At 40.0% G+C, this 27,416-nt stretch overlaps 1 protein-coding gene across 1 annotated transcript in view; it reads left to right on the plus strand.

Moving 5' to 3' along the window:
• LOC124165665 (lachesin-like) overlaps positions 1–27,416 on the plus strand; it is a 327,508-nt gene that overhangs the window by 286,131 nt on the left and 13,961 nt on the right. Inside the window, exons 6-8 of the mRNA XM_046543146.1 lie at positions 15,902–16,186; positions 22,990–23,052; positions 25,282–25,494. Coding sequence (XP_046399102.1) covers positions 15,902–16,186; positions 22,990–23,052; positions 25,282–25,494 — 561 coding nt within the window. The remainder of the gene's footprint in view (positions 1–15,901; positions 16,187–22,989; positions 23,053–25,281; positions 25,495–27,416) is intronic.

Raw genomic sequence — 27,416 nt, forward strand, 5'->3', positions numbered from 1 at the left:
ATTCCCTGGATATTATAAAATGGTTATATACCTTCTATTTCCTGTTCAAAATGAAAAAATCGATATTTTGATATTTGGCCAGCTTTTTTCGCGTTCAGCCCACAGTGCAGCGTCCCTCTCTGAGCGAACCTTCATCGCGTATACTAATTTCAAATTTATTTATCGATAATGATCTACGATTTCATAATTTGTTTGCAGAAGGTAATGCGATCCTTCACGAACTTTACACACTATCCTTCAGGGAAGCATATTAAAAGGTGTAAAGCCTCATTGAGAGTTATGCTCGGCGTATTTTTTCTGGCCCGGTTCACATCGGTTTTATGACAGCGACAGATATGTGACAGAACTCTCCCTCAACGTGTATCGAGGGATCAGCGGAGAAATTCCAGCAAATTTCATCAGTCGTTGCCTTCCTTCGTTAAATCAGAATCACTGGCGCAACCGCAGGAAGTCGCTCAGTATCCCATTTCGTACGGAAGCACTTCAAAGCTAGATCTATTTCGCTAATGGATTTTAATATTAAGTCAGAGCGAATTTTGCATTTTTAGTAATATGGAGACAGAAGTGACACCTTTTCTGAACGGAAAGCTCTAATGCTGGTATTTTTATACTTGCATAGTTGTATTTGATCTTGCCGTGCTTGCTCTGTTAGCTCTAGTTTTCTTATACTTCGCTCATACCTCAATTAAACAGCAAAAGTCGGTTGAGAGTCAAACAATATCATAAGGAAACTTTAGTGTTGGTAAAAATGTCTTACACTTTAGATTACTTACGCAAATCATTGAAAGCGGGGTGTTGTATTGTTTTCAGACTTTAATTGGAACTCAAAATCAAGAGCAACATATTTATTCAGGTATATTCTTCTGAAGTCTCACCAACTGATGCATCTTTGCGATGGTAATTTGAGCGATTACTAATACACTTGGTAATATTTATTTTTCTGTTTTTCCTCTCATCATGTATCAGGATAAAGATGGCTACTGTGTTTATTTCTCTGGATCTTTGCTAATAATATTCGTTGCTTAGCAGAATCTCACAAGGCTTCCTCGTTTCATGGACTAGTATTGTAAAGTATTAACGTGAGAAAATTGGTATGTTTCAGAATATGGACTGCTTATATTCATTTGTATTTTGCATTAGAAGAATAAGGCATTACCAGTTATTTGTAAAAACTTACAGGTGACTTATTCACATTTCAAAATATCTTTCACCGCCGTCATGTGGCAGGGTTAGAAATATTACAAATACCGCTTTGCGTGACTTTAGCGCAGGTTTGAGGCTCTCAACCGGTTGTGGCTTCTTGGAAGTCCTTTCTCCCTCGCGTTGCCATGGACCGCGAGGGCCTATCACCTAATTCCATCAGCCTCGGTATAATTGCCATGGGAATTAAAGAACCTAGATAGCGTAGTGGTCTGCGCAGTGACCCGGAAAGCCAAAGGTCCGTGGTTCGATTCCCGGTCCAGGGGAATTTTTTCTCATGGCAATTCTTGCACATCTGGTGGCATCTATCTATTTACCATGAAGCACAGTACAGCAAATTTTACAAAATGGCTGAACTGAACATTATTTTATCACGGGTATGCATGAGGTATGTGCTTGATGGTATTTTCCATTCATCCTACCTTCTCTGCGATGTCTTTTTACTTAGTCATGCGTGATATTTCTCTAGTGTGGACTTCTGCAGCATACAGAAAGGGTTTCCCTTGGATTCAAATGTGTACTTCGTGTGGGTCGCAGTGCGTGAGGCCAACTGCGGTCCTAGGAGCACACCCCCTCCTCTATAAAGGGTACGGCTGTTCTTCTTGCACGCTTGGCAGAGTTCATAAAAAGGGTAGCGTCCCCATTGCAGGGGAGTGGGCGGATGGCAAGGGAAAGGGTTCAGACTGGCATCACCAGGGTCCCGTAAAATAAGTGCGGGAAAACATATGTGCGTGAGGACAGACTTAGACTTCCTGGAGGGATAAAGTTGCATGAAGGACTCTTCACCTGAACCTTCTCCCATCGTCTTCTTTTAAGGACGTTTTACACGGTAATGTAATTTCGCAGGTTAGAACTGCATTCTCTTCTCATTATGGCATGGAATTGCGCGATTGGGCGAATGAAATTAGAACTGGGGGCTATTTTGCCATCTCACGTCCACGCACTCTCGCATATGTTCTAGTAACTAACCGCTTTACACGACGTAAGTTTGACTGCGTCTTCTTACGCACGCCAGATTGTGCTAGCACATGCCCCGTGTAAAGCGGCCTTTAAGCAGACTGGTCCGAGAAACAAAGATAATATTAATTTTCATTCATATTTAAAAGTATTACATTATATTTATTTATGCTTATGTATTTTATTAACGAACGCCCACAAACGTAGCTTATATGTTCTGGGTATTGCCTTTAAATTCGCATTTCTATCCAGGTGGTAGAATAGCTGAAATAGTATGGCATGGTAATTGGAGGAGGTGATCGACAGTTGAGGTCATATAGGACAATACTATAGGACCTTCGTATTGACCTTGGAGGTTAATTAGTGGATAATGTGGGTATAAGGACAATACCATTGACTTGAGCACTCACGAAAACCCATGGATCGACACCTTTCTTGGTATACTTTCCTTTTTGCCAACCCTATGACCTTGAATATGACCGTAATGGGTCACTAGTTGAATTTTCGTAAATAAAAGTGTTATTTTCGACTTTCTCGTGACCGAAAACCTAAGAATTGACAGCTTGGTCAATGAAATTCAGACTTTTTTCTATCTCGATTTTTTAACATTGAAACCCCGTAAGGCATATTCAAATCCTTGGTTTGGACCCACAATGTGAGGTCAAAAGATGAAAATTTTAAAATATTGCCTACACACTACAAACCTTAGGACCTTTCCCCGTAAGTGTGCCATATTTCATGCATATTGCTCGATGCGATGTTACTAAAATTAGAGGTCAAAAATGACACACGACCAGTGGGACAGTCTGTATATGCACGTACAGGAATACGAGGGGAAGTCGCGGGATCGTCTGTTTGGTGAGGGAAGAGGTTTTCGGATGCAGAAAACTGATGCAAGTGCAAGTGGTGAAGAGACCACATGATGGCAGGAGAGTGATATCCCTAAATCTACCTCATCTACAGCCACCTCAATAGGCGTGAGGCGGTGGTATAAGGACACCATCTATTTAGTATGGTATTAACCGCTAGTACAAACCGCTACGGGCGCACAGACAGCGTTACCCAGATGTTAAGCGAATAAGGCTGGGAGCCGCTTGAGACTCAGAGGCTACGCGCTAGACTTAGATTGCTTGAACAATTCAGAATGGATATCTTTAAGATCGACACGGAAAACTTAATATTAGAACCGCGCTATGTCCAGGTCCGACAGAAGAGATAAATTAAGAGAGATGTTTGGCCGAACGGATAGATACGGGAATTCGTTTTTCCCCCGATCCATAAGTACTTTAAGAAATGCTAGTCGTAATTTCCTTACAGCACTTCCTTTTTGTGTGTCAGCGGCTGGTGTCCTAACACCCCCTGCCACACACCTTTTACACAGCTTGCGGGGTGTTACATAGATGTAGATGTATTCAGAGGAGGCGAACGACATCAGAGGTCATTTGCGCCATGAGGGAAGGGTATGGAAGGAAGAGTGGAGTGACACCTGGCGTCGGCATTAGCCTGATCTTAGCGAAAGGCGCCAAGAAGACCACGGCTTAACATACCATACGACGGACGGAGTTTTGCTATTGAAATGTCCTCCACACATTACTCAAACAGAGATCAAGCAGTCTCTGAAAATTTGAATCACCGGGATTAGAACCCGAGCCCACGGAATGGGAAGCCAAGCTGAAAAGGTGTTTGTCGTCATCATCACCAATAGCCATCAATCCGAAGACTGGTTTGACGCCGCTCTCCAATCAACTCCTATCGCCTAATATTTTAACAAATACACTGTTCCCATACATTATTTGCTTTGCATAATTTTTTTTTGTGTCTCACCCAGGACCTTGTTTTCTGCCCTTCCCCTCCACTTGTCCATAGCATGTAATACCTCCTCTTTACAGTCATCCCCTCTTTTAAATCTCTACTTTGTTTCCCATCATTCATTGATCGTATTCATCACTATTAAAGCAAATAAGAAAAATTTCGTTGTTATTCTATCCCCCATTGTGGACCCGACTCTGAGAGTTGGGAAATGCTATTTATGGCAAGTCTCTGGACCCCGCTTCCCACTCTGATAACGTTTTGAGAATTGAACCCACCTTCACCTCCACTTAAACCGCTTCACATACTCCTTACACTTACGATAATTTGGCTGTTCATTGTTTTGTATTTTATTATCAGTAAAATATTTGGCGTTGACTTTAAAACGATTTAATGTCAAGGGGTATAGATTGATAAAATCAATGATTTTAATTTTCGTAGTTTACTTATCCGTATCCATTTCTATCCGATACTAATATTTACGGCTAAGAAGTAAACGCGACATTTTAATAGTTTTAGTTTATTCATTTCCTTAAAAGCTTTTCTTGCCATAATAAAGTGCTGTAGATATAATCAAGTTGAAATAAACTCATTTGATCTATACGTGTTTGATTTGCACTTTCTTCCTGCATAATATTATCTATGTTTCTATAAAGCAGCCTTTAATGCCTCCATAAAAGACCTACTCACATATACGAATGCTTTCCTTGACCCGAGCCAGGAGTACCTTCCTTCTACCTTAAATTCAGCTTTATATTTTTATATGAATTCATGTGGAATACTTCGTAGAAATATCTCTACTGCAGGAAATTTTCCCCATTCCTTCCGTGGACAGCTGACCACCGCAAATGGGGTAAACAATTCTTTTGGAGCAAAATGGTCGAGAGAAAAAGTACCTGCAACCTCTTTTTTTGTGAAACCTTCACAACTCTGGCTTAGTAATGGGGTTATCTTCCATAATCTATACAAGTTTGTCCTTCATTCGATAGTCATCGAATGAGTGAATGCAGCTTTTGGTGCACAGTAGATTACCCACCATTTTTTTATCCAACTTTCCCCCAAAAAAAAAACTTTCCGATATATTATGTGACAATGTAACTACAATTTAGCGACGTGAAACTTAGGCATTATGGAAAATGTGCTAATTTAATTTTTTAAGTTCTTTTACGATAGCTAGATGTCCTTACTGTCGCACCGGATTTGTTATAAAAGAAAATGCATTCTTGATCAGTCACCTGATGATGTAACTTTGTTATGAAACCCGGTTAGAGCCTATTTGAATATGAGAGTGACCCAAAAAAGGTTTTATCCTTCTATTTTCTAGAGTGTGTCATGAGATCGAAATCAGAAAAATGAGAATAAATCATCAGCAACCTCCTCTCTGTGTCTTCGTCGTCCCTCACGTCCTGTGGTCTAATTTTTTTTTGGTGCCTCGGGGCACCTTTTCTACTCCCCATTGTCGCCGACCACTGCCCTTTTGGGTGAAGGGTGAGCGAAGATATGTCACAGTTAGGGGTACCCCTTCACGCCTCCGCTCTCTCCTTTACGACCCCTAGGCACGATCGCACGAATGAGACTACCTTATTACGGAGTACCATCCCTTCGTTCTCCTATTTAAACCCAGTTCCGCCCAGAAAACGTTTTGCTTCCGATTGTGAAGATATATAGGTAAGTTGCTCTTATAATTGTCTTTACTAATCCAGTTAAATATTTTGGTTATATATCAACTTGTTTCTTCAGAATGATCTGTAGCCATTTACTGGGTGGTAACGAGGTCAGAATATATTGTCGTTCAAATTCTACGAGTAAGCGTGGTATAAATGATAAATCTTCCGGACAAGCATATTTTTGATTGAAGGAAAGTTATAATTATCTATATTATGCTATTTCTTGTTTACTTTTATGATGCTTGCATGCTACTAAAGGGACCGTATAGAGGAGGCCCAATTCCATCCTGTATAAGGCTGATATCTCTTGCCACTTCGGCCGCATTTCAATCAGTTTTTTTTTACTTCCGCGGCGCGGTGATGAGTGCAATGCGAAATAGGCGGATTTAGGGGGGGCAGAGGCACGTACCCCCCTACCCCCAGACGCTTAAAAAATAGACAACATTTTTAATACGGTTATTATTACGCTCATTTGTTTTGTGTATTGCGCAGCCTCGATTTAATTTTATTTTGATAACTTACATATTAAAGTCAAAAGAAGATTTCGTATTGTTATTCTTGTATCCTTTTTTTTTATCTCAAGTATGAGAAGATCGTTCGCCTGTCCGGCCCTTGTGCTCCCCTCCCCCTCAGAAAAAAATCCTGCATCTGCCTTTGCAATCCGATGCACCTTTTTCCAATATTTGGCTTTAAATTGTTTGCAATTACTAGGAATAGAATTGAGCGTTTATGATTTTGATAAATCACGTCATCATGTCTATAAATTTGGTTAATTTTACCGTATTTCTCCGTGAGCCGCGGATCAATCTGTCCGTGAGTGACGCGAGTGGCGACTGTTGTAAATCCATTTAAATGCGCGATAGTTGACAACACATTTAGAGGACGAATTGAGGATTCTCTTTTTTAATAATGTTAATTTTAATATTCGTGCATTCAATTTGCAGGTAGTAGGCGCTCATATTAAATTTCCGATAGGCAACCATTTATTTTTGACAATGGGCTTATTACGACCGGCTTCAAAAATGAACTAATTAGAGTATTAAGTTATTTCATGCCTCATCAACATATTTTTGAGGTTTTGATAGCAAAAAGGAGTGCGCGTTTTCTTCAGAAGCCTCATATGCTCAGAATTGTATGATATATCTCTATAGCTACCCCGGGAGTATATGTGTTGATCAATATTCCATTCCACTCCTTCGTTCTTACGCAAAATTATATCTAGCCCTGGATTGCAACTAATGCCCACCCTTTCATATGGCCACAGTCATGTCAACTTAATGCCTATACAGAAGTAGAAGAAAGTTAAAATTCAAATAGCCTAGATGAGTTTGGTATTTCTGTTTCGTACTTGAATGTATATATGAGCTCTCTTCATAAGAAAGGAATTTGATACATCGTTTGAAATGTGTTTATCATATAAATGGTGGTGAATGAGGAAAAGGAAGTTTCACAAATATTCACATGATTTACTTCGTGGAAATAAAGAAAAAGACTTAGGGAGGTACTTTTAAAAGTTAGTCAGTCAAATAAGAAGTATTTTTTTAATGCCAAGCAAAGACAATACTTCATGCCATTCGTTTATAACACATCCTATCACTTTTCTGCCAATTTTACATTCTAATCGATGAAAACAACACTTTTATAACATTGATCATGATTAGAGATACGTGAAAATCGCACTTTCATTTTTATTTTATCGCACTTTCAATAACAGTTTATCGCATTTTGTAGCGTCTATTTTTTATTTTCATAATGAGGTAGATGACGATAAAATGCAGTGAAACACACCTATATGACGAAATACAGAATAATAAATAATTATGCTCTAGAACAATAATAAATTAAGGAATAATACATATAGTGGCGGAGGTGTAGCTTGCCCGCGCCTACTTGTAGTTCGCGGCCACGTAGAGTCCCAGCCAACTAGCAGCTGGCCAAACGCTCACATGCTTTAAGCGGTGAGTGTCGGCGAAGCATTTAAAGTGCGGTCGGCACAAAATGTACGAATTGTGCCATCGAAAAGGCAAATTTGCGTAAAAATATCGTAAAGTCCAGTCATCGCATCTATGTCGCATTTATTTGCTCACATTGCATCTATATTGCATTTATCGCATTTGCGATTTTCACGCATCTCTAATCATGATTATTAAATAAAAACCCAGTTAATGAATAATGCGATATACATCTTTAAAAAATCGAGAACAATATCCTCCATAGAAAATAGATCCCCATTATTTGACGCTCTGCAGGCGCGTTTCATCTGTATCGGTGAACCATGTTCCCCACAACCAGCCAGCTCACAGCCAATAATTTTTTAGCATATTTATTTGCTTTGTGCGGGTAGTATGCTGTTTGTGTTAGCAGAAACTAATATACTTAAGTAAGAATATTGATGACAAAACACTGGTAACGTAGAGACTGATTTTTTTGTAGATTTCAGTCTTTTTTCCTCATTCGGATGGTTTCGTAATGAATATGGTAGGATGACACAATGAAGCGAATTTTCTTACGTTGTACCTACCACATCATCATCGTCAGGTCCGTTGAACCTTATAATATTACAGTGCATCAAAGTTTAGAGATGTGTGTGTACATTTTGGGGAAATTATGAATAATATATTTCTTGTTAGATGCTGCCAAATTGTATTAGTTTCTCGATTATTTCTTTTCTTTTCAGTTCCTCTTATTCTCATCCGTGACACTCCCACCTTTCTTCCAATGAACAATCGACTGCCCACCGTCCTGACCACCTTCTGCCACTTTCTCCTCCCTCCTTCCCATTACTCTCAGACTCCCAAGTGGTCAACACCAGCCTCCCGCTCCCTGATTCGGTTAATTGCTGGAGGACACGCCGTTGACTAAGCGTCCCCATAGGATCTGAATTCCCACTTTGTTCCGCTGCACTCGCTTTGGGCTGCGATTCTAAATGGAGCCCGGACAGACAAAGTGGACTTAGATGGTGATAGCAATGAATCTTCAAGCTTCGTCCCAATTAATGAAATTTTATTTTTTGATGTGTCCAAAAAGGTCTAATATTCAGTATTTTTCGTATTATTGTGAGTTAGTCCATAATCATGTGTAGATGAACCAATTGGTGTTGGAGATTTATTTGAGAATTACCTATCTCTGCGTTAGTGCTTTTTGGAGGTATTTTCAATCACAGTACTTCATCAGTTTGGACGTTTAGCTGTCTAACGCTGCAGACGAGCAGGCTAACGCTGACGCCGGGTTTTTCTCCATCTTTCATTCCCTACCCTTCCTTTAGGGTGCAAATGACGACAGACGTTGGCCATATAATACCCATGAACTAATTTGGATCCATTTGTCACAATCTTCAGCGGCTTGCATTCACTATTATTCTCCACAGCAGCATGAAACTGAAAATACTACATTAATTTACTATAAATGCAATCATAGGGTGCTGTAATCTTCAAACTTATCATCTTCAATTTTCAACTCTTCTTGTATTATATATACCTTATATCTTGTATTATTTCTGCTTGTTAAATAATTCAAACCAATCCACTCGTCTGTGCTCAATAATCCGCAGTTAAAATTAGTATAATAAGGGTAATTCTTAAGGGTCTAATACGTTCAGTAGTTATAACTTAGCAAACTAACTCAAAGCATTAAAATACTTGGGGGTAGATAATGACGTTTAGATAGTTGTGAATAAATAGCCAGAAAAAAATTAAATAATGCAGAGTTTCAAATCAAGTACAACTTCAAATATTAATGAATACAATTTGAGCATAGTAAAATATCTAAAGTATCTCATCTCATCTCCATTTTAGCTGTAGGACTGTGTCACGAGTTAAGCAGGCTTGGATCAAAAATGGTGCATTAACTGTCTATGGAGAGGATGGCAAAGGTGCTCAGCTTTCCTACGCTCACACTATTAATGAGTGAAGAAAAGTAACGGTATGATTCAATCATCCGTATCCCCTTGGTACTTGGTTGGGCCGTCGATCTCTCTTGCGGAAACCAATGGATGAAAGTCTGAAATTCTTTGCGTCGTGAAAAGCGTCTTACTTTTCTAGTCCATTTATTCGAGAATGGCACTTCCCCGTTTCATTACTCTTTTTCTGCAGGAAAAGATGACTGTTGGGGGAAATCAAATGGTAGTGTAAATGCTTATGACAGAAAACGGCGATATAGTTATAATTATAATAAATTTTACTTATAAGTTTTACTCCATACATCAAATTGCATTTCAGATGAAAATGTAGAGTAGTTGTTGATAGCCATTAGGAAAACCTGTTTAAAGCTAACATCAAATAATAATGTATTATGCTTTCACTGAACAGTACATATATCTCGAGTAGTGATACCACGACTATCTCTTAACAGTGCAAGGATGTACCTTAAAGTTGCTTACTAAAAGCTTAGTAATACAACTACTTTAATTATTAATACTACTAGTAATATTACTACTTTACATATTTTTCAACAATATTTGGTCTTCACTCAATTTGGTGAGGAGCCAATAATATGCATTATTCAAACCTTATTTTTCACAGAAATAAAAATACAACCAAAGCTATTCACTGATGTCACCCAAATATCTAGCAAGAGTGGAAAATGCTTTGGAAATTGGCAATGATAAATGGTAGATACCTCATTTGGAGGGATTGGGTCAATCCAATCCTATTCAACAGTTCAACTTTTCTGCTGAAAATAAACTGCCTCAATAGGAAAAGAGAGGGCGAGGAGTTGTTCAGGGTTGACAGTGGCAACTTACCTCAACAGCCCTTCATCAGCACACATTTGCTAGCATTTTAGGCTCGCTGCTCGCGGAGACAACTTGAAAATGAGCATGGTTTTGATGCCTCTTTTCCACGTACGAAATTTGGAAGAGCGCGGAGACATGACAGTCATTAAAGGAACAAATATGAAATAAACTCATCGCTTTTGCCGACTAGGACCGGTCTCTCTCTCTGGACCACATACGGAGGCCACCCACACGTATCTTTCCCCCGCCCCAATGCAACCTCCTGCTTGTCTCTTCTCCATTTCTTCCTAATGACGCTTCTCTTACCTCTCCATGCCGTTCCCAGAATTCCAACCCACTCTTTTAGGGTGTATATTTCTTTGGGCGTGCTCATCTGCCCCACATAGCTCATTAAGAGTCGGGATGTATAACTCCGTGCCTTTCTCACCCTCTCTGTAAGGGTAAAGGTTTTTTTTCAGATGATAGGTGGACGGGGATGAAGGCCTCTCCGCTTTGGGCCATCATTTGAGCCCAGTGTATCCTCGCTCGTTCCCTCACTCCTATTGCGGTCATTTTGCTCGTCTACTCATTTTTAATTCTCGTTGGATGTTTCTTCTTCTTTATTCTCATATTATATTTCATTTTATATTACGGTAAGGTATTTTATCCTTCTTTTGTATCACATTATTTCTTCCTTACGGAACTGTGGCGGTTTGAGATCATACAAAGTCTTCCTCGTGCCAAAAATTGAAGACACGAAAAACAATTCATGTAAAATATGAAAACACATACGGGAAGACTTCTTAAAATTTTAATTCTCGTTAGTAATTTTTGGGCACCGATGAAGGCTGCATATTCCTCTATTTTTACACGCCCTCTTATGTGATTTTTCACAATTCCTTTACAGCTTCTCTTTTTTCTCTCTGCACTACCCTAACTCTCCCGACTACTTCTCACACGATCTACAATCCCTCTCCCAGAAGGTGGCAGGAGTGTAAAAGGGCACTACGAGTGATGTCTGAAATAAAAAAAGCAACAAAAATGTAACGAGGTCTTTGGAATGCCACAGTCCAGAGTAGGAAGGCACTTGCAGTAGATGAATGGACCAGAGAGCTTGTGTAACAAGTGTTATTCTGGATAAATCGATAGGCAAGAAGGAAAGAATAATTGGGTAAAGTAGAATTTAGGGGTAGGATTTATCTCCCAAGCTAGGATCTACAAGGCCATGACGATATATGTAAAATTTTACACTCTCCTTCTAGCATATCGCGAAAGGCCACAATAGAATTGAAGCGTATAGCGGTAACAGCAAAAGTAAATAAAATGGGCAATTTGCACCTGTTTCACTGTTCTCTTCCTGGACGTAGATTGGATTATTTATTTCCGTGATGATTAAAATAACAGACTGGCGCTTTTACCTATTTTTCTGGCATTTGTAATCTCTTGCCAAGCCGCAAATTTAAGGTCAGGGTCAGTTCCACACAAAATATCACAGTTGTAGGCATTGTTCAACCTTTTTTTGAATGGGAATACATTCGTTGGACGGGTTGGGTTCCTGTAGATATTGTATAAGTGTTTTAACAGTCTTATTTTGGTAAAGATTTAGTACCTAGTTCAAGGACACAAATACCACCATCATCTGCGGGTGAAAAGAAGTATTTGCGGTCCTAAGTACGGAGTCCTCACCATGGAAATAATTATTTACTTATGCCCCTGTGAAAAGAAAATTGAGCATCCTTGTGTCCCTTCCGAGTTCTCAATGGAACCCGCTGTGTTTTCCATTTCCATCGAGTTATTTCACTTGCATTCCTACTTATCCTTCTGCCTGACCATGCCCTCTGTGGCGATTTGTTGACTTCCTGAATTTAGACCCTGCTTCATTATTGAGCAGTGAGGAAATGAGTTTTTTTTTTACGGCCCTTTTTTTACGGGAGTGGTTTTCTACCCTTTTTTGTCCCGTTATTAGAAGAATTTTTACGTATCGTACGTAATGTGACTCACATTCAATTTTTATTTTTTGTAGGATAGTCGGTTTTCGTTGTCCAGTATATCATTCAAATGAAAAATTGAGTATTGAACAGAAAATCACACTGTGGTTTAGTAATAACTTCTGTGTAAAATGAATTCCGAATATTTATACAAGCTATTTACAAATTTTCAAGGATAAGCTGAAATATTATTTTGCTATTAATACGTCATGCAAAATATTATATCCTCCCATTCAAAACGGATAAATGTAAAATGGTCAATAAATGATTTTTTTCTCTCCAGGTGATAACGACTTGATTCAGTATGAATGCTACTTGAAACATTGAGTGTATTTGTGGTAAATATCAAAGTATGGTAACGTAGACGCTGCGCTTAGCGCTTTGATTTTACTGTGATGTGAGAGTCTCTTAAGGCGCTCTCCGCAACGGCTCCTCGCCCTCCACAATCCCAGTTATTTTCCCCTCCTCATTCACTTTTTATTGCTTCTCGCACTCCGAGGGGAATGATGCGTGGTTTGGATATGGTGGGCTTGGATGGAGCGTGAACCATGACGACCATTTTGAGTAGCCGTGCGCCAACGATAAATGGATTCGTTGGCCACCCTTCACACATTCTGACTCCAATCTCTCTCACGCTTTTGCCTTTTACGTATTCGAACGTATGTAGTATATATGTACACATTTCTTCACCTGCTTTTCCGATGACCTTTTGACCTGCACATGGCCTAGCGGAACCTGCGTGGTTCGTGTTAAATGGCGCGGTGGTCGCCATTGCATTGGCGCGATTGCGTGGCAAGGTTAAACGTTTCTTTTGTTTTTTTTTCTATTCTATTTGTTTCTATTTATTCTATTATGAGTCACCTCGTAGCATGGCTAAAAAGACTGTGGCTATGCTCTGAGATGTCTTTTGAATAGCATGGCACTCCGTGCTCGCCGTCTAGATTCTCATTCCCTCCGCGATTTTCTCTTTGTATACTACTTGTCACAAAAATCTTACCGCCTATGAGCCCAAAGTTTCTAAGTGCCAAATTGACGTCTATTTTGCAATGCCGCTGAACCGTGCCTCTCCAGCATGTCTCATTTGATCAACGAATGAATGAGATTGAATACAAATTGAAACTGATTTTGATTCAAAATATGGTGCAATATTCTTTCCAGGTAATTAAAATTTTCCATCCTTGCTAAGGGAGGTGCTAATACTAGGTATATATGAAAAATGGAGAGAGGTTCCGTTCATGTGCCGTAAAAATCTCGTATCTAGAGGACTTAAGGCGTATCTGGTTCTCATCATATTTCACCTTCATTGGATTGAATCAATAACACAATTCAAATACTATGTACATGGATTGGCTACCTAAGCAGCCTATGTATCGATGTAAGCAGCTGTTGATTCTCAATGTAGTGAAGCTGAATGAGACTTTCCATGCCTGTAACAATCGAAGCATTTCCCCGAATGTCTCGTTTTTTTGGGTAAATGGCTGAACTCTACAAGGCCAAGAACAATAATAACCTGACGCCATTCCTAAAATTTGCATGAAAAATCCGTGTGTCTACCGCGATCCTCTCCCTCCAAGATAGTAAAAGGTTCTTGGTTCTCATAACATTTCACCTTCTGAAGATTGTAAATGATAGTAGAGTTCAAATACTATGGAAATCGATTGGCTACCAAAGCATTAAATATATGTGATATAAGTAAAAGCAATCTTTTCGCCCCCCGCTATCATTTGGGCATGTTCCCTTAGCTATCACTCATTAAGACTTGTTAACTAAATACTGACACACAATAATGGCTGAGATCAGCAATCTGCCCGGGTAATTGCTGGTAATAATAGGAGAGGTCCAGGTTATTTACCCAGTAGCCTTTTTAAGAGAAAATGCTCAGAAAGAAGGTGATATATATATTTGCACCAGAGGCCTATTGAGTAATGGAATGGGAAAACCAAAATCCCAGGTAAGGGTGTAAAGTCTGAAAACAGAAAGGGGTAAAGTCTCAAAGTGTTCAGCAAAGAGTAAACGGATTTTAACCGTGACCTAAAATCTTGTATTTAGTCTGATTTAGTCGGCTATTCATTTAACGATTCGCAAATTGTATTACTTAGGTATTTGTCTCTAGCACATAGGATTAGCTGAATTTTTGGCGGAAGGCGATCACGGTAAATTTTCCCCAAGAAATCAACTAGAGGCTCTCTAGATGGTGTTATGGTGGAGGTCGAAGGTCTCAAATAATTATTGAAAATTTTTGCGATAAAATTGTTTTGGAAAGTAAGGTATTACATTCGCAAACTCTTTGGATATAATCGCAGCTAAATAATAATTGGCCAAATTAATGCTGAGCGCCATCGTTAATGTCGGCGTAAATATTACCCTTTGGCCTTTGTTCCCCCTTCCTCTCCCTTATGAAATGGCACTACCTTCCAATGCAGAGGATTTGCTGTTCTCTGATAAGCAGTTATGGATCAGCGGCATTGTCTATATGGCGTCCATTAGGGGCGAAAAAGATTTTTGGCTCGTGGGTGGTAAGGTTTTTGTGTCCATGATTGTACCATGCCTCATCTCAATCGAATTTTCTCCATCACTCTATCCGTTACTGTTGATCGCGGTAAGGCCACGAATGAAAAAATTGCCATTTGAAAACTCGATTTCTCGATCGGTGGATCGATTATCAACCAATTTTTGGGGAATAATATCATTTCTTTTTTTTATTGAATAAAGTGTACTTATTCTTACTTCCTCAAATAATTCCAGTGAGACATATTTTCTGCTGTGAATTTGTGAGAAGTATTTTATATGAAAAGTGTTGTGTGTGTGAATTCGTAATGACTCTTCTTGTTCTTTTAGTCTTACCATATTCAATTTACCAATCCACTGGAATATTTTTCTACCCCCTTTTCAGATTTGCGAGCACAAACATGATGCATATGGGCGCACATCTTCTATTTCAACTCTAAGTCTTGGTTTTTTCACTAGTATATATTTTTTGCGTCGCTAAGATTAAGGGAATTAAAAAATATCCGTTTTATAAGGTCTGGAGCATTATGAAGACTATTCACTGTGTTTATAATAAATTTATGTCGCAAAAAGGATTATAATATAATTACATTTGAAACGTGCATAAAAACATAAAAAATATTGGTCGTTGCGAATTGTGCTGAAAAATAGCTTTAATATTTCGATTTCAAGCATATTTTGAATATACTTTTATGGTTAAATAGGGATTTCCATTCCCTTACTTCTACGTAAAAAAATATCATTTTTAAATCAATCAAAACCGAAATTCACTGTGACTTATTTTTTGCCTGCATGCATTTAGAAATAGAGGAATAAAACGGAGAGTTATATCCAGAGTGACAGGTGATTGACAAATGGCTTTGGCTATTTGGGTCTCTTCCGAAACAGAAGTCGCTTTAATCGGAATATATTCCTAATTTATTCTGAGAATAAACCTCTCTGCCGATAAATTTATATCTGCGGATATGTAAGCATGATGGAAAATAACCTTGTCCGTTATGGAATGGCTCTGGCATCCTTTCACGAGTGTATTTAAATATCATTGCTTACTTATTTTGCAGTTTCGCCCATGATCTGGGTTCCGAATCAGCTGGTGGGCGCCCCGGCCGGAACCGACGTCACGATCGAGTGCTACACGGAGGCGTACCCGCGAGCCATCAGCTACTGGGTCTACGACAGCATAATGCTGCTCTCGAGCAAAAAGTACGCGACGGACACCACGGAAAACAGCTACCGGGCGCACATGAAGCTCACCATCCGGGCAGTGAGGGACCGGGACTTTGGAAACTACAAATGCATCTCGAAAAACTCTCTGGGCGAGACAGAGGGCTCCATCAGGTTATACGGTAAGACGGAACAAAAATGGAAAAATAGTCAATTAAAGTTAACACTCAGACACAATTTTTAATTAAAATGATATTAAAATATCATGTTAAAACGAAGGTGGGCCTGAAATTTATGAAAAGTGAAATAACAAACTAAGTAGAGGTTCACTAATATATTTGAAATATCACGACCTGAAATATCATGACGTTTCATAACATAGTTATATCTTCAGGCAATAATTATGAAACCCGGGTGGTACTTTTTTAAATATATTAGTGAACCAAGCAAAGCTTATTCCTTCATTTTTCATAATGGAAAAGTTTTACCAGTTAAGCCTGAAGTCATCAGTTACAGAGCTTATGTGGTTGCGTAAAAGCATATTTCATTGGATCGAAATATACTCTAAATAATGTTTAAATCATTACGGATGGATCTTTTTTTATTGTCTTCAAAATAGGCATTTATCGCTACAAATAGTGAGCCTAATTAGTTCAATCAGATTATAATTAAACGAAAAGCAAACTCTTGTATATCTCATCTCATCTCTTCAACTATCATATTATTTTCATTGGTAGCCATTTTGGAGTACTTAACTTATGAGGTAGAAGGTAGGAGTAAAATTTTAGTATAATTTAAGTGATAATTTAAGTCGTGAAACATTCTCTGAAAATTCAGTCAGAATGGAACTTATGTAAATATGATGCTTTTCCTCCACTACTCTCTATTTGTTAAGGATTAATATGACAATGGCATACTTTGACTCGGCTGTGAACCAGTTCTAGATATTAGTACATGGTGAATCTGCTATGCTTTTCGTTAGGCCATCGTGATTTCTATTTTACATGATATTTGAGATACTTTGTCAAACGTTTCCTTGAAGTGAAGAAATTGAGGTTTTTTAATGGCCAGTTTTGTCTAGAAAGAGGGCCAACTGTTTCAATTAGGCTAGATTTTTCCCTAAAGCTAAGCCGCTTTTACGCTAGAGGAATTTGGTGGTATAGGACGTTCATTATATTTACGACCAAATGTCGTTATCGTTACCATGTGAGGGATAAATCTAGCTCTTGCCTTATGATGATATGTACATATGTATGTCTTCAATTGACTGTGTACATTCAGACATAGGCGGATTTGAGGGATGGCACGGGGGCAAGTACCACCCCCAGACGCTTAAAAATCAGTCAAAATATTTATATGGTCATCATTACGTTAATTTTTTGTGCATTACGGGAGCCTTAATGATTTATTTTCATTACTAACTTTCATGTTAAAATACAGAGGATATGTCGTGCAGTAATTGTTTTATCTTGTTTTAAATCTCAAGTATAAAAACATCGTTTGCCTGTCAGATCCTTGTGCCCCCCCGGAAAAAATCCTGAATCCGCCCCTTCATACAGATGTGAACATAGTTGGCACATTTATGATGTGAATATTCGAGAAGCGTCAATAAATTAGTATATTTAGTTATTTCAGCTTTATAGCACACCCTCTTCATTTAAGACCATATCCTAATCCTATGATATACTTGTTCATTTATTGGTGCTAGTGACCAGGGGTCATGACTTCGATTTAAAGTGTAGCCAATAAAGGAGACGGAAGCGATGCAAATGGAGAGAAAAGGATTTAAGGGAATGCAGAAACGGAAATTGCGGCAGTGTGGGCTAAAGTCTCGAGTTCCAGGGGTATCAAACCTTTCCTCTCCTTCACTGTCCTTTAGACTTTGCACTCAAAACTTTAATATTCGGCCAAACATGCGGCCCAATCGTTTTTTTCCGAATGGTGAAGTTTCCGCGTGTGTGAAATATTTTGGGGTGGATGGGGATGGATTCAAAGCCCACCCACATAAGTCAATGAGTGCCAAGGGCCGCTCGAGTCATGAAACTTAGGAGGGCCACTTCTCTGACAGTATCCTTCCACATAATAACGATTTTTTTTCTCTTCCTTTCATTGCGATACGCTCTTGACCGTCTTCCCTCTTTGCCTCAAACTTTTCGCCAACCCATTATTCACACATTATTGTCTCATTTCAATCTCCTACCTACTCTGTTGCTCAACCCTTATCTATATGATTTTTTGTGCATTATGGGTGACTCCGTGAAGATACCATCGTGCCTAGACCCGTTATATTTAAATTAGTTAAGAGGAAACACCTCTAGTGTCCAATATTCGGGCTTTGCTCTCCGGCTGTGGCACAGTGCTTACGACTTGAACTGCTAGTCGCAAAAAGTGCTCAGCTCTCCAGATCATCTTGTCTGGTATACTCCTCGAATTTCCACAGAGAAGAATGAAGGAGGCTTAACTGGTTAAAACGCTCGACCGAAAGTATGAGTCACGCCTTTCGGGTGTTCCTCCGTGTTGTATTGTCCATAGGTAACGGCAGCGTCTCCTGCCATCCTGCTGGCGCTCCAGGTCAGAAGTAGCGATGCATAAATTTGGCCATCTTAAAGAGGCACTTGGGGGATCGGAGGTCGGTTTTGATAGGTTGGTTCTGATTGATCATTGATTTTGAAGGCCCTTTACCATGAGTTGGCTAATGTGTAACCACCTTCTCTGTTGCAGTTCTCAGGATACTTCGTTATCTCTATAACCACTCGGATTAGCCTAGGGTACTAGCGTCTCATTACACAGGACTTCAGGCGTATCGAAGTCCACAGTGTGGCCATCCCACTCGACCGGAAATCGGGGGACCCGGGTTTGAGTCCCGGTCAAGGCGATTGATTTTTTTCTTCAGCAATTTTTGCACTAGGATATGTTGCTTATTGAATGATTCCAGAAATGGTCGAATTGGGAAACCATTCTTGTTTTTTTTCTCTCGTACTACATTTACTTTTCATCTTCTTACTTTTTCATCTATATTATCTTCGGAAAGAAATAAAGGTGTATGGGCAATATGGATGGTAGAGAGGAAGCCTTTTCATTGAGGCAATCTACCCAGCAACTTCTGTCTACACCCGGGCGCGGGTACTTCTGCTGCATTTGGGTGCCGTGGGTCAGGGTTTAAGGGTGGATATCTGTACTTGAGAGGAGACGAAGGCCCACTTCTTTTGTGACCGATTGCCTCTTGTTGTTTTTATTGGTTCGGTCGATGCCTCTTCGATCAACCGCCACGGTGCAATATAGGCTCAAATGAAGATGGAGGGAAGAGTGGAAGGAGCCAAGTGGTATGGCGATGGGAAAATATGGCGGCGTGTGCCCTCTTGAATACCTTTCCCTTCTCGGTACTCCGTGATAAATCTCTCACTTTTTTTAATGCTGCAGCGAATTCAACACTGTCTAGCGGGAGGATCTAGCGATTTGATCGATGGATTTTTCTTCCTCATAGGAAAATGCACTAAAATCGCTGGCACATTAATTGCATATGCTTGGTTTCGCTAATAGTAGGACCTGCCCGCCTTTGTGACGGTGCGGGATTCCTCGTCCCTTCCCTTCCTTCCCTATCCCCTCCAAGGAGGCGTCGTTGGGCTCCTATCGCGGCGGCGCCTCCTTCCTTGTTCCTTCCCGTCCTTCCCCCTCTGGGCGCAAATGAGAAAAGCTCGCGCTTACAGTCCCTGCCCCAGGAGTGTAACCTTGCGAGCCCGCCCTGGAGTCTCGTTTCCACTGTCTAGCGGGAGGCTGTGCGTATGAATCCACTCTCTTAACGTTACCTCGATAGAATAAAGTGCAATGTATTATTTCTGCTTTGTATAAAAAACCTTTGGAACTTTATTCCATTTCCTCAAACTATGTCAACCCTATAAAATATTTTGATGAATTTATGGACTCCCCTTGCCATTTATTTGCACCTCTAGCATGGCTATTACCCATGCTAGTAAACATTTGTTGAGGAAATCGGTAAATTTTGCTTTTGTAAGCAATAATACCTATTTTTAATACTATCATGCCCTATTTTTTATCATGTAGAGCGAAGTGAGTTACGAGAGTAAACTTCTGTTAATGCTAGATAAAATGTTTTCCTCTCAGAATATTTTACCTTGTTCTCTGCTTATAACTTGTCTTTAGGTTTGAAAATATTTATATTTTTTAAAATATAAAATCACATTAATGAGAACAGAGGTATGTAGAAAATATCATTCATCTTTATTATTTGAAAATGGCTGACTATCCTACAACTCTTAAATGTACGAGCGTGAAGGCGATAACAGCTTGTACTTCTTCGGGATCAATTACAGCAAATACAAATAGGCTGCAAAAAATCACCTATGCTATTAACAGTAAATCCAGCAAGAATCCAAGGCGTCTTTGTATAAAACCTAGACCACTAAGTAAGATATAACTGGTCAGCCATTTTCTCCTATCACAGTATTAGCTTAGCTCGAATAAAATAGATATAAAAGGAGGTAAAAAGGGTGAAATCCAAAAAAACACTACCTTGCAGTTAAATTTTTATTGAATAATTTATTAATAGTTTCAACATTTGCATAAACGTACCTGCAAAGATCTCAATAAAAAATGGCCTATTTGACCGAGTTAAAATGGCCATCCGTGCGGGCATAAATTTGCATTTCAACTGCAATTTAAATATGACACGCTGTAACCTATTTTTTCACGACTTTTTTTTTGGGTAATATAATTTAAATAGGTACAGATAAATTCCCCACTTGGTGGAATAAAATGTGTAGAAATTGGTCATCAAATGTGATATCATTTATCCGTGATATGCTACGTGGAATTTTCTTCTTGACCTTTTGCACAAGAAACATATTTGCATGAAAATTGTTTTGTGGAACAAGAGCGCGTATTGAAAATTTAAACGAGTAATTTTAGTTGTCGTACAATATACTGCGTATTTTTATTATTTACTTAATAATCGTAAATATTTTTTTCTTTTCTTGCATTTTGTTCAATTTTTAACTATGTCAGAATACACGCATTATGTTACGCAAGCATTATCAGTGGATCAGTTAGTTAAAAAACATACTCTTTTATCTTTTGACATTTTTATAATATCCAAATCTTACGCTAATCATCTTGTTCTCTGGAGTGGGGGAGTAGTACGTCCTCTAAAATGTATTCCTACAATGCGGAGGGAACCACCCTATTCGGAGATGATTCCGTTCGGCCCCTTGTAGGTGTGGACGCCGAAGGAATGACGTTCGCCAGAGAATCTAGTTAAGGACAGATAGGATCCCTCACACTCTCTTAGGGGTTCTTCTATGCTTAATTATTGTGGCTCCCACATCCACTCTCTCCTCCACACTGCCTAAACCACGCTCGTAACGGTAATTATCAGGTCCTTCTCCCAATTCCAACGCGAAAAGGACTTCCTGGGCTAGACCTGTGAGCTAGCTACAATAATCTTTGGGTAGACGCTTATCCACGTGTTGGTATTGCGTCAGAGCGTCATAACGCTTCGGGCTGCGCTCCGATGCGGTGTTTACGTGGCAGCCGAGGTAGTTAGCGGCTTCGCAGCCTCAAGGAACTCAAAACCATGGAATGCTGGAGGCTATGCAAAGGGTGCTGGAACAATTGAAGACAAAATGAAGCCATTATGGTTGCTGTAAACTTGACCAACTGCCATGCATTAGAAAATGTGCAAAATTCCCATGTTTGGATAATGGATTTGTTCATATAAATGTGCTGTAAATTTACTTTGAGATCTACCAATTCACGATTTTATCCGAAAAATATGAGCTGAGAAAAGTAAAATTCGCGTGATATCTTATGTGCTTAAATGGATCGAAATTCTCTTGGTTCTTTTTAAGGTGGCTAGATGTACAATCTTCCGGCTTAGTATCCTATTTTTTATAATACTTACAATGATCACCGTAAAAAGAGTACCAGAAGTCTGAACGGGCACAGTGAAAGTAGCAGAGACCCATATACTGACTCCGTGAAAGTCATCACCCACTAAAGGTGACCACTATCCTATACTATTTAAAACAACCTTCGGGTTCAATAACCAAGAGATGGAAAACAATTTATGCTATTCTGAGACATATTTCTGCTTTCAATGCAGATAAACATGGCTCAAGAAATGAACGCTTCACTTTCAACTAGCCTAAATTATTTTCCTTGGACGAATAATAAACTAAAATACTAGGGCTTATTTAATAGATGATATTTTCTACAAAATATGTACAATATTGGTAACTATGCCATAGCTAGGAAAATATTTTATTTTATCCAATACTAAATAATTTTCATTAATTTATTACGAATTAGGTACTAAATTTACTTTTGGATAAAATTTGACATTGGCACAGTCCACTTCACAATATTATCCATCTGTAGTATTTATAATCTTATTGTTATTTTTTATGCGTAAAAAATAAACAATTTGATTTAACTTACCGGAATCCTTTGTCTCTTATCAATTATGTTAATTCCTCATTGTTTCTTTTGTATTTTGTTTTGTTATAGATTTAATTTCCTCCGAATAATTTACTATTTTAATGATGCATTTCAGTGACTCCACATTGGTTGACAACTATTACACCGGATAAATTTGACGATCACATTATTAAATCTTACATCAGCCTACATAGGTTTTTTTCTGCGTAATTCTAAATGCGAAATGTAAATAATGTTCATACTGCTCGCCGTTTCGTGCATCACCTTCTGTCTAATGCATCCAATGATGCTTCTGCACCCAACACCTCCCTGTTAAAACTCTTTTCCACCTCTTTTTCTAATTCAATGATTTTATACCTTAAAATGTAGACTTCTCAATTCTCTTGACATAAGTAGTTGTTTCATGCATGGAATCTACTTGACATAACGAAAAGTAAAGAAAACTTTGTAATTCATATTATTTATATTTAATTACAAAGTTTTCTAACTTCTCTTTATTTCTCAATTCTCGTTTTCTCTCTCTCCTTTCCAGAAATTCCGTTGCCATCCCTTCCTTCTAAAGCTACAGAGATGCGCAGTGGAAGCAGCAAAGAAGGTGAGCCCAATACCTTTTCCTTGGTAGGCCATACTCACACCTACAGAATCACCATACAATAATGCTAAATTTAAGCATGTTGTAATTGGTGTTAGCTGGTGGGGTAAAACTACTAATTTAAAAAAATTTTCACGCCTAACTAAAATACGGTCTTGCTTGCGTTGAAGTTTATCTTTTAAATATTCAGCTTGGTAGTGAAGTTAAAATCTATTTTCATACTTGGCAGAATATTTTCTAATTTCCTATCTTTGACCCATAGTAGTATTGCATTGCACAAAAAGTAGGTTGGCTTGTGGTATTTAGGATGTTCAACTGCGATAATTTTTTTTGACAACAGTTTCGCGCTACAGACAAGCTAGAAAAATGACTATTAAATTAATTTTGGGAGCATGTAGCGGTATAAAACCTTCGTTTGATCGTATAAGTGATTTTACGCCGCACGATAAGCGCGGCCAGTTTATTTTATCCGGCGGTCTGCCAGCTCATGAAAATTTTTATCGCTTTTGTTCAGTATTTTGATCAGAATTCAACATCCATTTTCAAATCTCTGTCTATCCTTTCGAGGAATTGTCCTCATCACCTCCTCTGTTCGCTTATCACCATATTCCCGTCTTGCTCAAATGAGCAGTTACACTCATTCGCTCTTTTCTCATCCTTGGGCATTCTCCATTCGTCTTGAGAAGAATAATGCTCATTAATGATGTGGGGGAGAAACGGAGGTTGCGTTACCAGCGAGAAGAGATCCACTTTTGACAGTTGTATACAGGTTAGAGAAAAACTCTGTCATGAAATTTTAACTCAGGATAGCTGATGCCAGTATTAACCAAAATTACTAATGATTTTTGGTAAAATACCCACTATTTTTCAACCATAGAAACTTTGAGCCTAGCGCTTCCAATTGGCCGCGAGTTTGCCCAGTTGTCAGATGATCAGGACAACTCATGACTTCAAATGCTTTGCCTGCCAGAGACCGCGATGTATCTGAGGCATCCGGCAACAGGACAAACTCTCGGCCAATCGGAGCTCTTATGCCTGTTCTACACGCTCGGGTCAGCACCTAGGATCAGCCGCCCTGGCGGCTGATCTTGCCGTGCAGAGACGTTGCCACGGCTCAGCCGAGGGGTCGGATCATCTCGCCTGGGACTCCCAGCTTAAGTTAAACGCTGCGCTCTTGTCTCTCTTACATGACGCGTGTATTTGGTTGCGTTCGATTTTCTTCTGAGTGTGGTTCTTCTCACTGAGCTCATAAATGACAAAGTTAGTGGTGCGAGCTCGAAATTGGATTGTGGATGAGACCAACGTCCTTAGCGGAATATTATAACACGTACCCAGTGAACAAGAAATATGAAAGCCTTTACCGTCGTTGCCTTCTCGTCAGCGTTTTTGCCATCTTCTCGCGGTCACCTTCGTTACCATTCCGTTGATGATCCAAAACAGCTGTAATATTTAATTAACGGAGTCTTAATATACCAAATTTATATTTAGGATTTTATTTCGATGTTAAAACTAAATTCTCTACTTATCCTATAGCAAAACCTGAGGAAGCAATCTATTATCGTCCTAGCTGGCGAAAAATGATCTTATTTATTGTTAACTCATCTCCTCTTGTATAAGTAGGTACCTCAGATATCAACTCGGGAATTCACTGATCTGCCAAAATAAATCCGGTAGTTATCTGCTTTGCTAGAACTTTTTTTCCAGGTTTTCCATAAAATGCTTCAGCGCTCGCCGATTCTCAAGTGATCTTAGGCTTTCAGTTATTGCCATCAGATGGCGAGGGGTCAACTTAAGTCTCTCGTTAAGAATGGGCTCGCACTGAGCGATTTGGCTGAGCTAAGCCGGATGAGCTGATCCGAGCTTGTAGAACAGGCAGTAGCAGCTTCCGTACTTTAAAAATGGTGCGTTTTCGACCTATAGTCTGTATACCGTGGAGTGGCGCACGGGCCCGCCGGCTACCTGAGTCGGTCTCATAGTTTTTATGGTCGGTCCTTTCCTCCCCCCTGGCGCTCGCGGATCGCGGACCGACTCAGGTATCTGGCGGGCCCATGCGCCACCCTACGGTATACAGACTATAAATATCACTTATAATTTTGATTCTTGCAGGCATCAACTACCCAGGGTTAAAGTTTTATGACACAATTTTTCTCCACGGTGTATATCGTCATAATTTCGAAGTGTAAATGGAGGTTATGAAGAGGGCAGTGACCGTTGTGTACTGTTGTGTTACAGAGCGGGTAGTGGCGCGCAACTCCACCCGGACCCTACGCCCCTCCTCTTCGGACTCCGACCAGGGAGTTGGCAACACCAATGGCCTCAGCAACTTCAGCAAATTGTCGGAGAAAAGAGGCAATAATGTCGTTGCGGGCGCAGAGGCGGCGGCCTCCTCTGGGGCGGCGACTCCCTCTGACCAGCTGCGGCCCGTCCGCGGACACTCCTTCTCAGGTAGGCAAATAACTGGGAATGAGTCGATTCCACTTATTTCGATTTCGATTCTTTCAGATCGATTCCCGATTCCATCGATTGTTATTCCTCCTAACAGATGGAATATTGATCTGTCGGTAGCTTTGATGCGGACGGTTTCCGGCAATACCTTGTAGAGTTTGTTGAGCATTTTAATTAAATGAATTAAATCGATTATCGATTCATATTCAGTACCCGATATTCGATGGAATCGACACATCCCTACGAATAGCATTTGCTTGCTGATTACTCTGGTTTCTCTGGCAATAATATAAAAACTTGCAATTATTCATGATCACTCATCACTCTATCTTCTTCATTATTCTCTTCCTTGTCTTGACTCATACTGGTCTTTATGACTTTTGCATACTTTAGCATGGGAATATTATCTACTGCTTCGTCAACAAAGTCGACATACCCTGTTCTGAAGCCATTTTATCAGCCATAATTTATTTTTAAAGTAAAATCTGCTCAAAATTTACACTTTTTATTAAACGTGTTGCGGCTCCAGTGACATTCTCGGTTGCGAGGGAGACCTGGGATCGGGTAATCATGGTGCTGAGGAAAAGAAAGGCCGGGATGGGAATGTTAAAACACCCGGGGGTGTGTTTATTGCGTTCAGAAAGTTACAGGGGGGTGCCGGTAAGGGCGGGCGAGGTCCGCGGCTGCTGCTTCCGCGTGGCTGGGTCCGGCTCTGTCCGGAACTGCCTCTCTGGGAATCTCCGTGGATCCGCGACAGCTCTGGCGGGGGTTCCGGCGTTGGCGGCGGCTCCAGGCGCTACGGCGGGTTCGTGGGCCTCGTGCTCCGTCTGCTTCCGCGGGCGATGACCTCAGGCGGGCGGCGGTGTCCGGGGAGAGGACCCTCGGGGACTGCGTGCTCGCTCCTCTCGGGGACAGAGCGAGCCAGGGCAGCGCCGGTCCACCCGCAGTTTACGGGGCATCCGGCTGATTGAGGGCCTGTGGTAGGAACTAGTCCTAGCTTCGGCCTCCTCAACCCCAAGTGCTTTCCATGGTCCGGGCAGCGTGTTTTATATCCAACCCTGGCCTCCCTCCGTCCAATGAGGGTGCTCCGCTTGGTCACGAGGTGACGCGTTCGCTGAGGAGGTGGGATGGGAACAGGTGCACGATTGTGTGCAGGTGTGCGGTCGGGGTGTGAGGGCAGGTGCGCAATTAAAAGCGGGAGTGGGGAAATCACGTGGTGTGAGGGGAAGGCAGCCGGCTGGAGTGGGGAAGGTGAGGAGATGAGGAGAGCGTTCCGGTGGAGTGGGGAGGGTCACGTGGTGACGCGTTCTTCACCGGGGGCGCGTGTTTCAAGTGGGTTTTGCCCATGTTCCAATGCAGCACAACAAACGGAAACCCACATTAACGGCTAATAGCTAGGTGTAAACCCACTCTTACTATTGACGCTAACCATCTAAGTGTGACTCCAAAGGCTGAAAGCAGGAGTACCTCCTCTGACTCTGTTACCAATTTTTGCTCTTCATGGCCCCTTTTTATTTAGTTTTCTACGGACCTTTTTTCCTAATTTTTGATGATTTATTCAATGTATTGTTCACGCAATTATTTTGAAATTCTATCTCGGAATCCATGCCTGGGGAATTAAAAAGAAAACACTGTCAACCAGACGTGAAATTCTAATTTCAAAAAAGTATATTCCTTTGAGATTTATATGGTACAATTTTCTTTATCCTATTTGTCTTCCCTGCCAAGGTAATTATAATTAAATTTATGAGATAACATCCCTAAATAGAGATTTTAATTGAAGAAACCGAGAATTCGAGAAATATAACAAAAGTTACCATTTATATGAACTAGGTAATGTTTATGTTATTTTATAATAGAAAGGCAGGTCAAGTGAACGATTTCAGTACGACATTTTTGCGACTAAATTAGGCATTGTATAT

This window comes from Ischnura elegans, chromosome 9, assembly GCF_921293095.1.
Source record: "Ischnura elegans chromosome 9, ioIscEleg1.1, whole genome shotgun sequence".
NCBI lineage: Eukaryota > Metazoa > Arthropoda > Insecta > Odonata > Coenagrionidae > Ischnura > Ischnura elegans.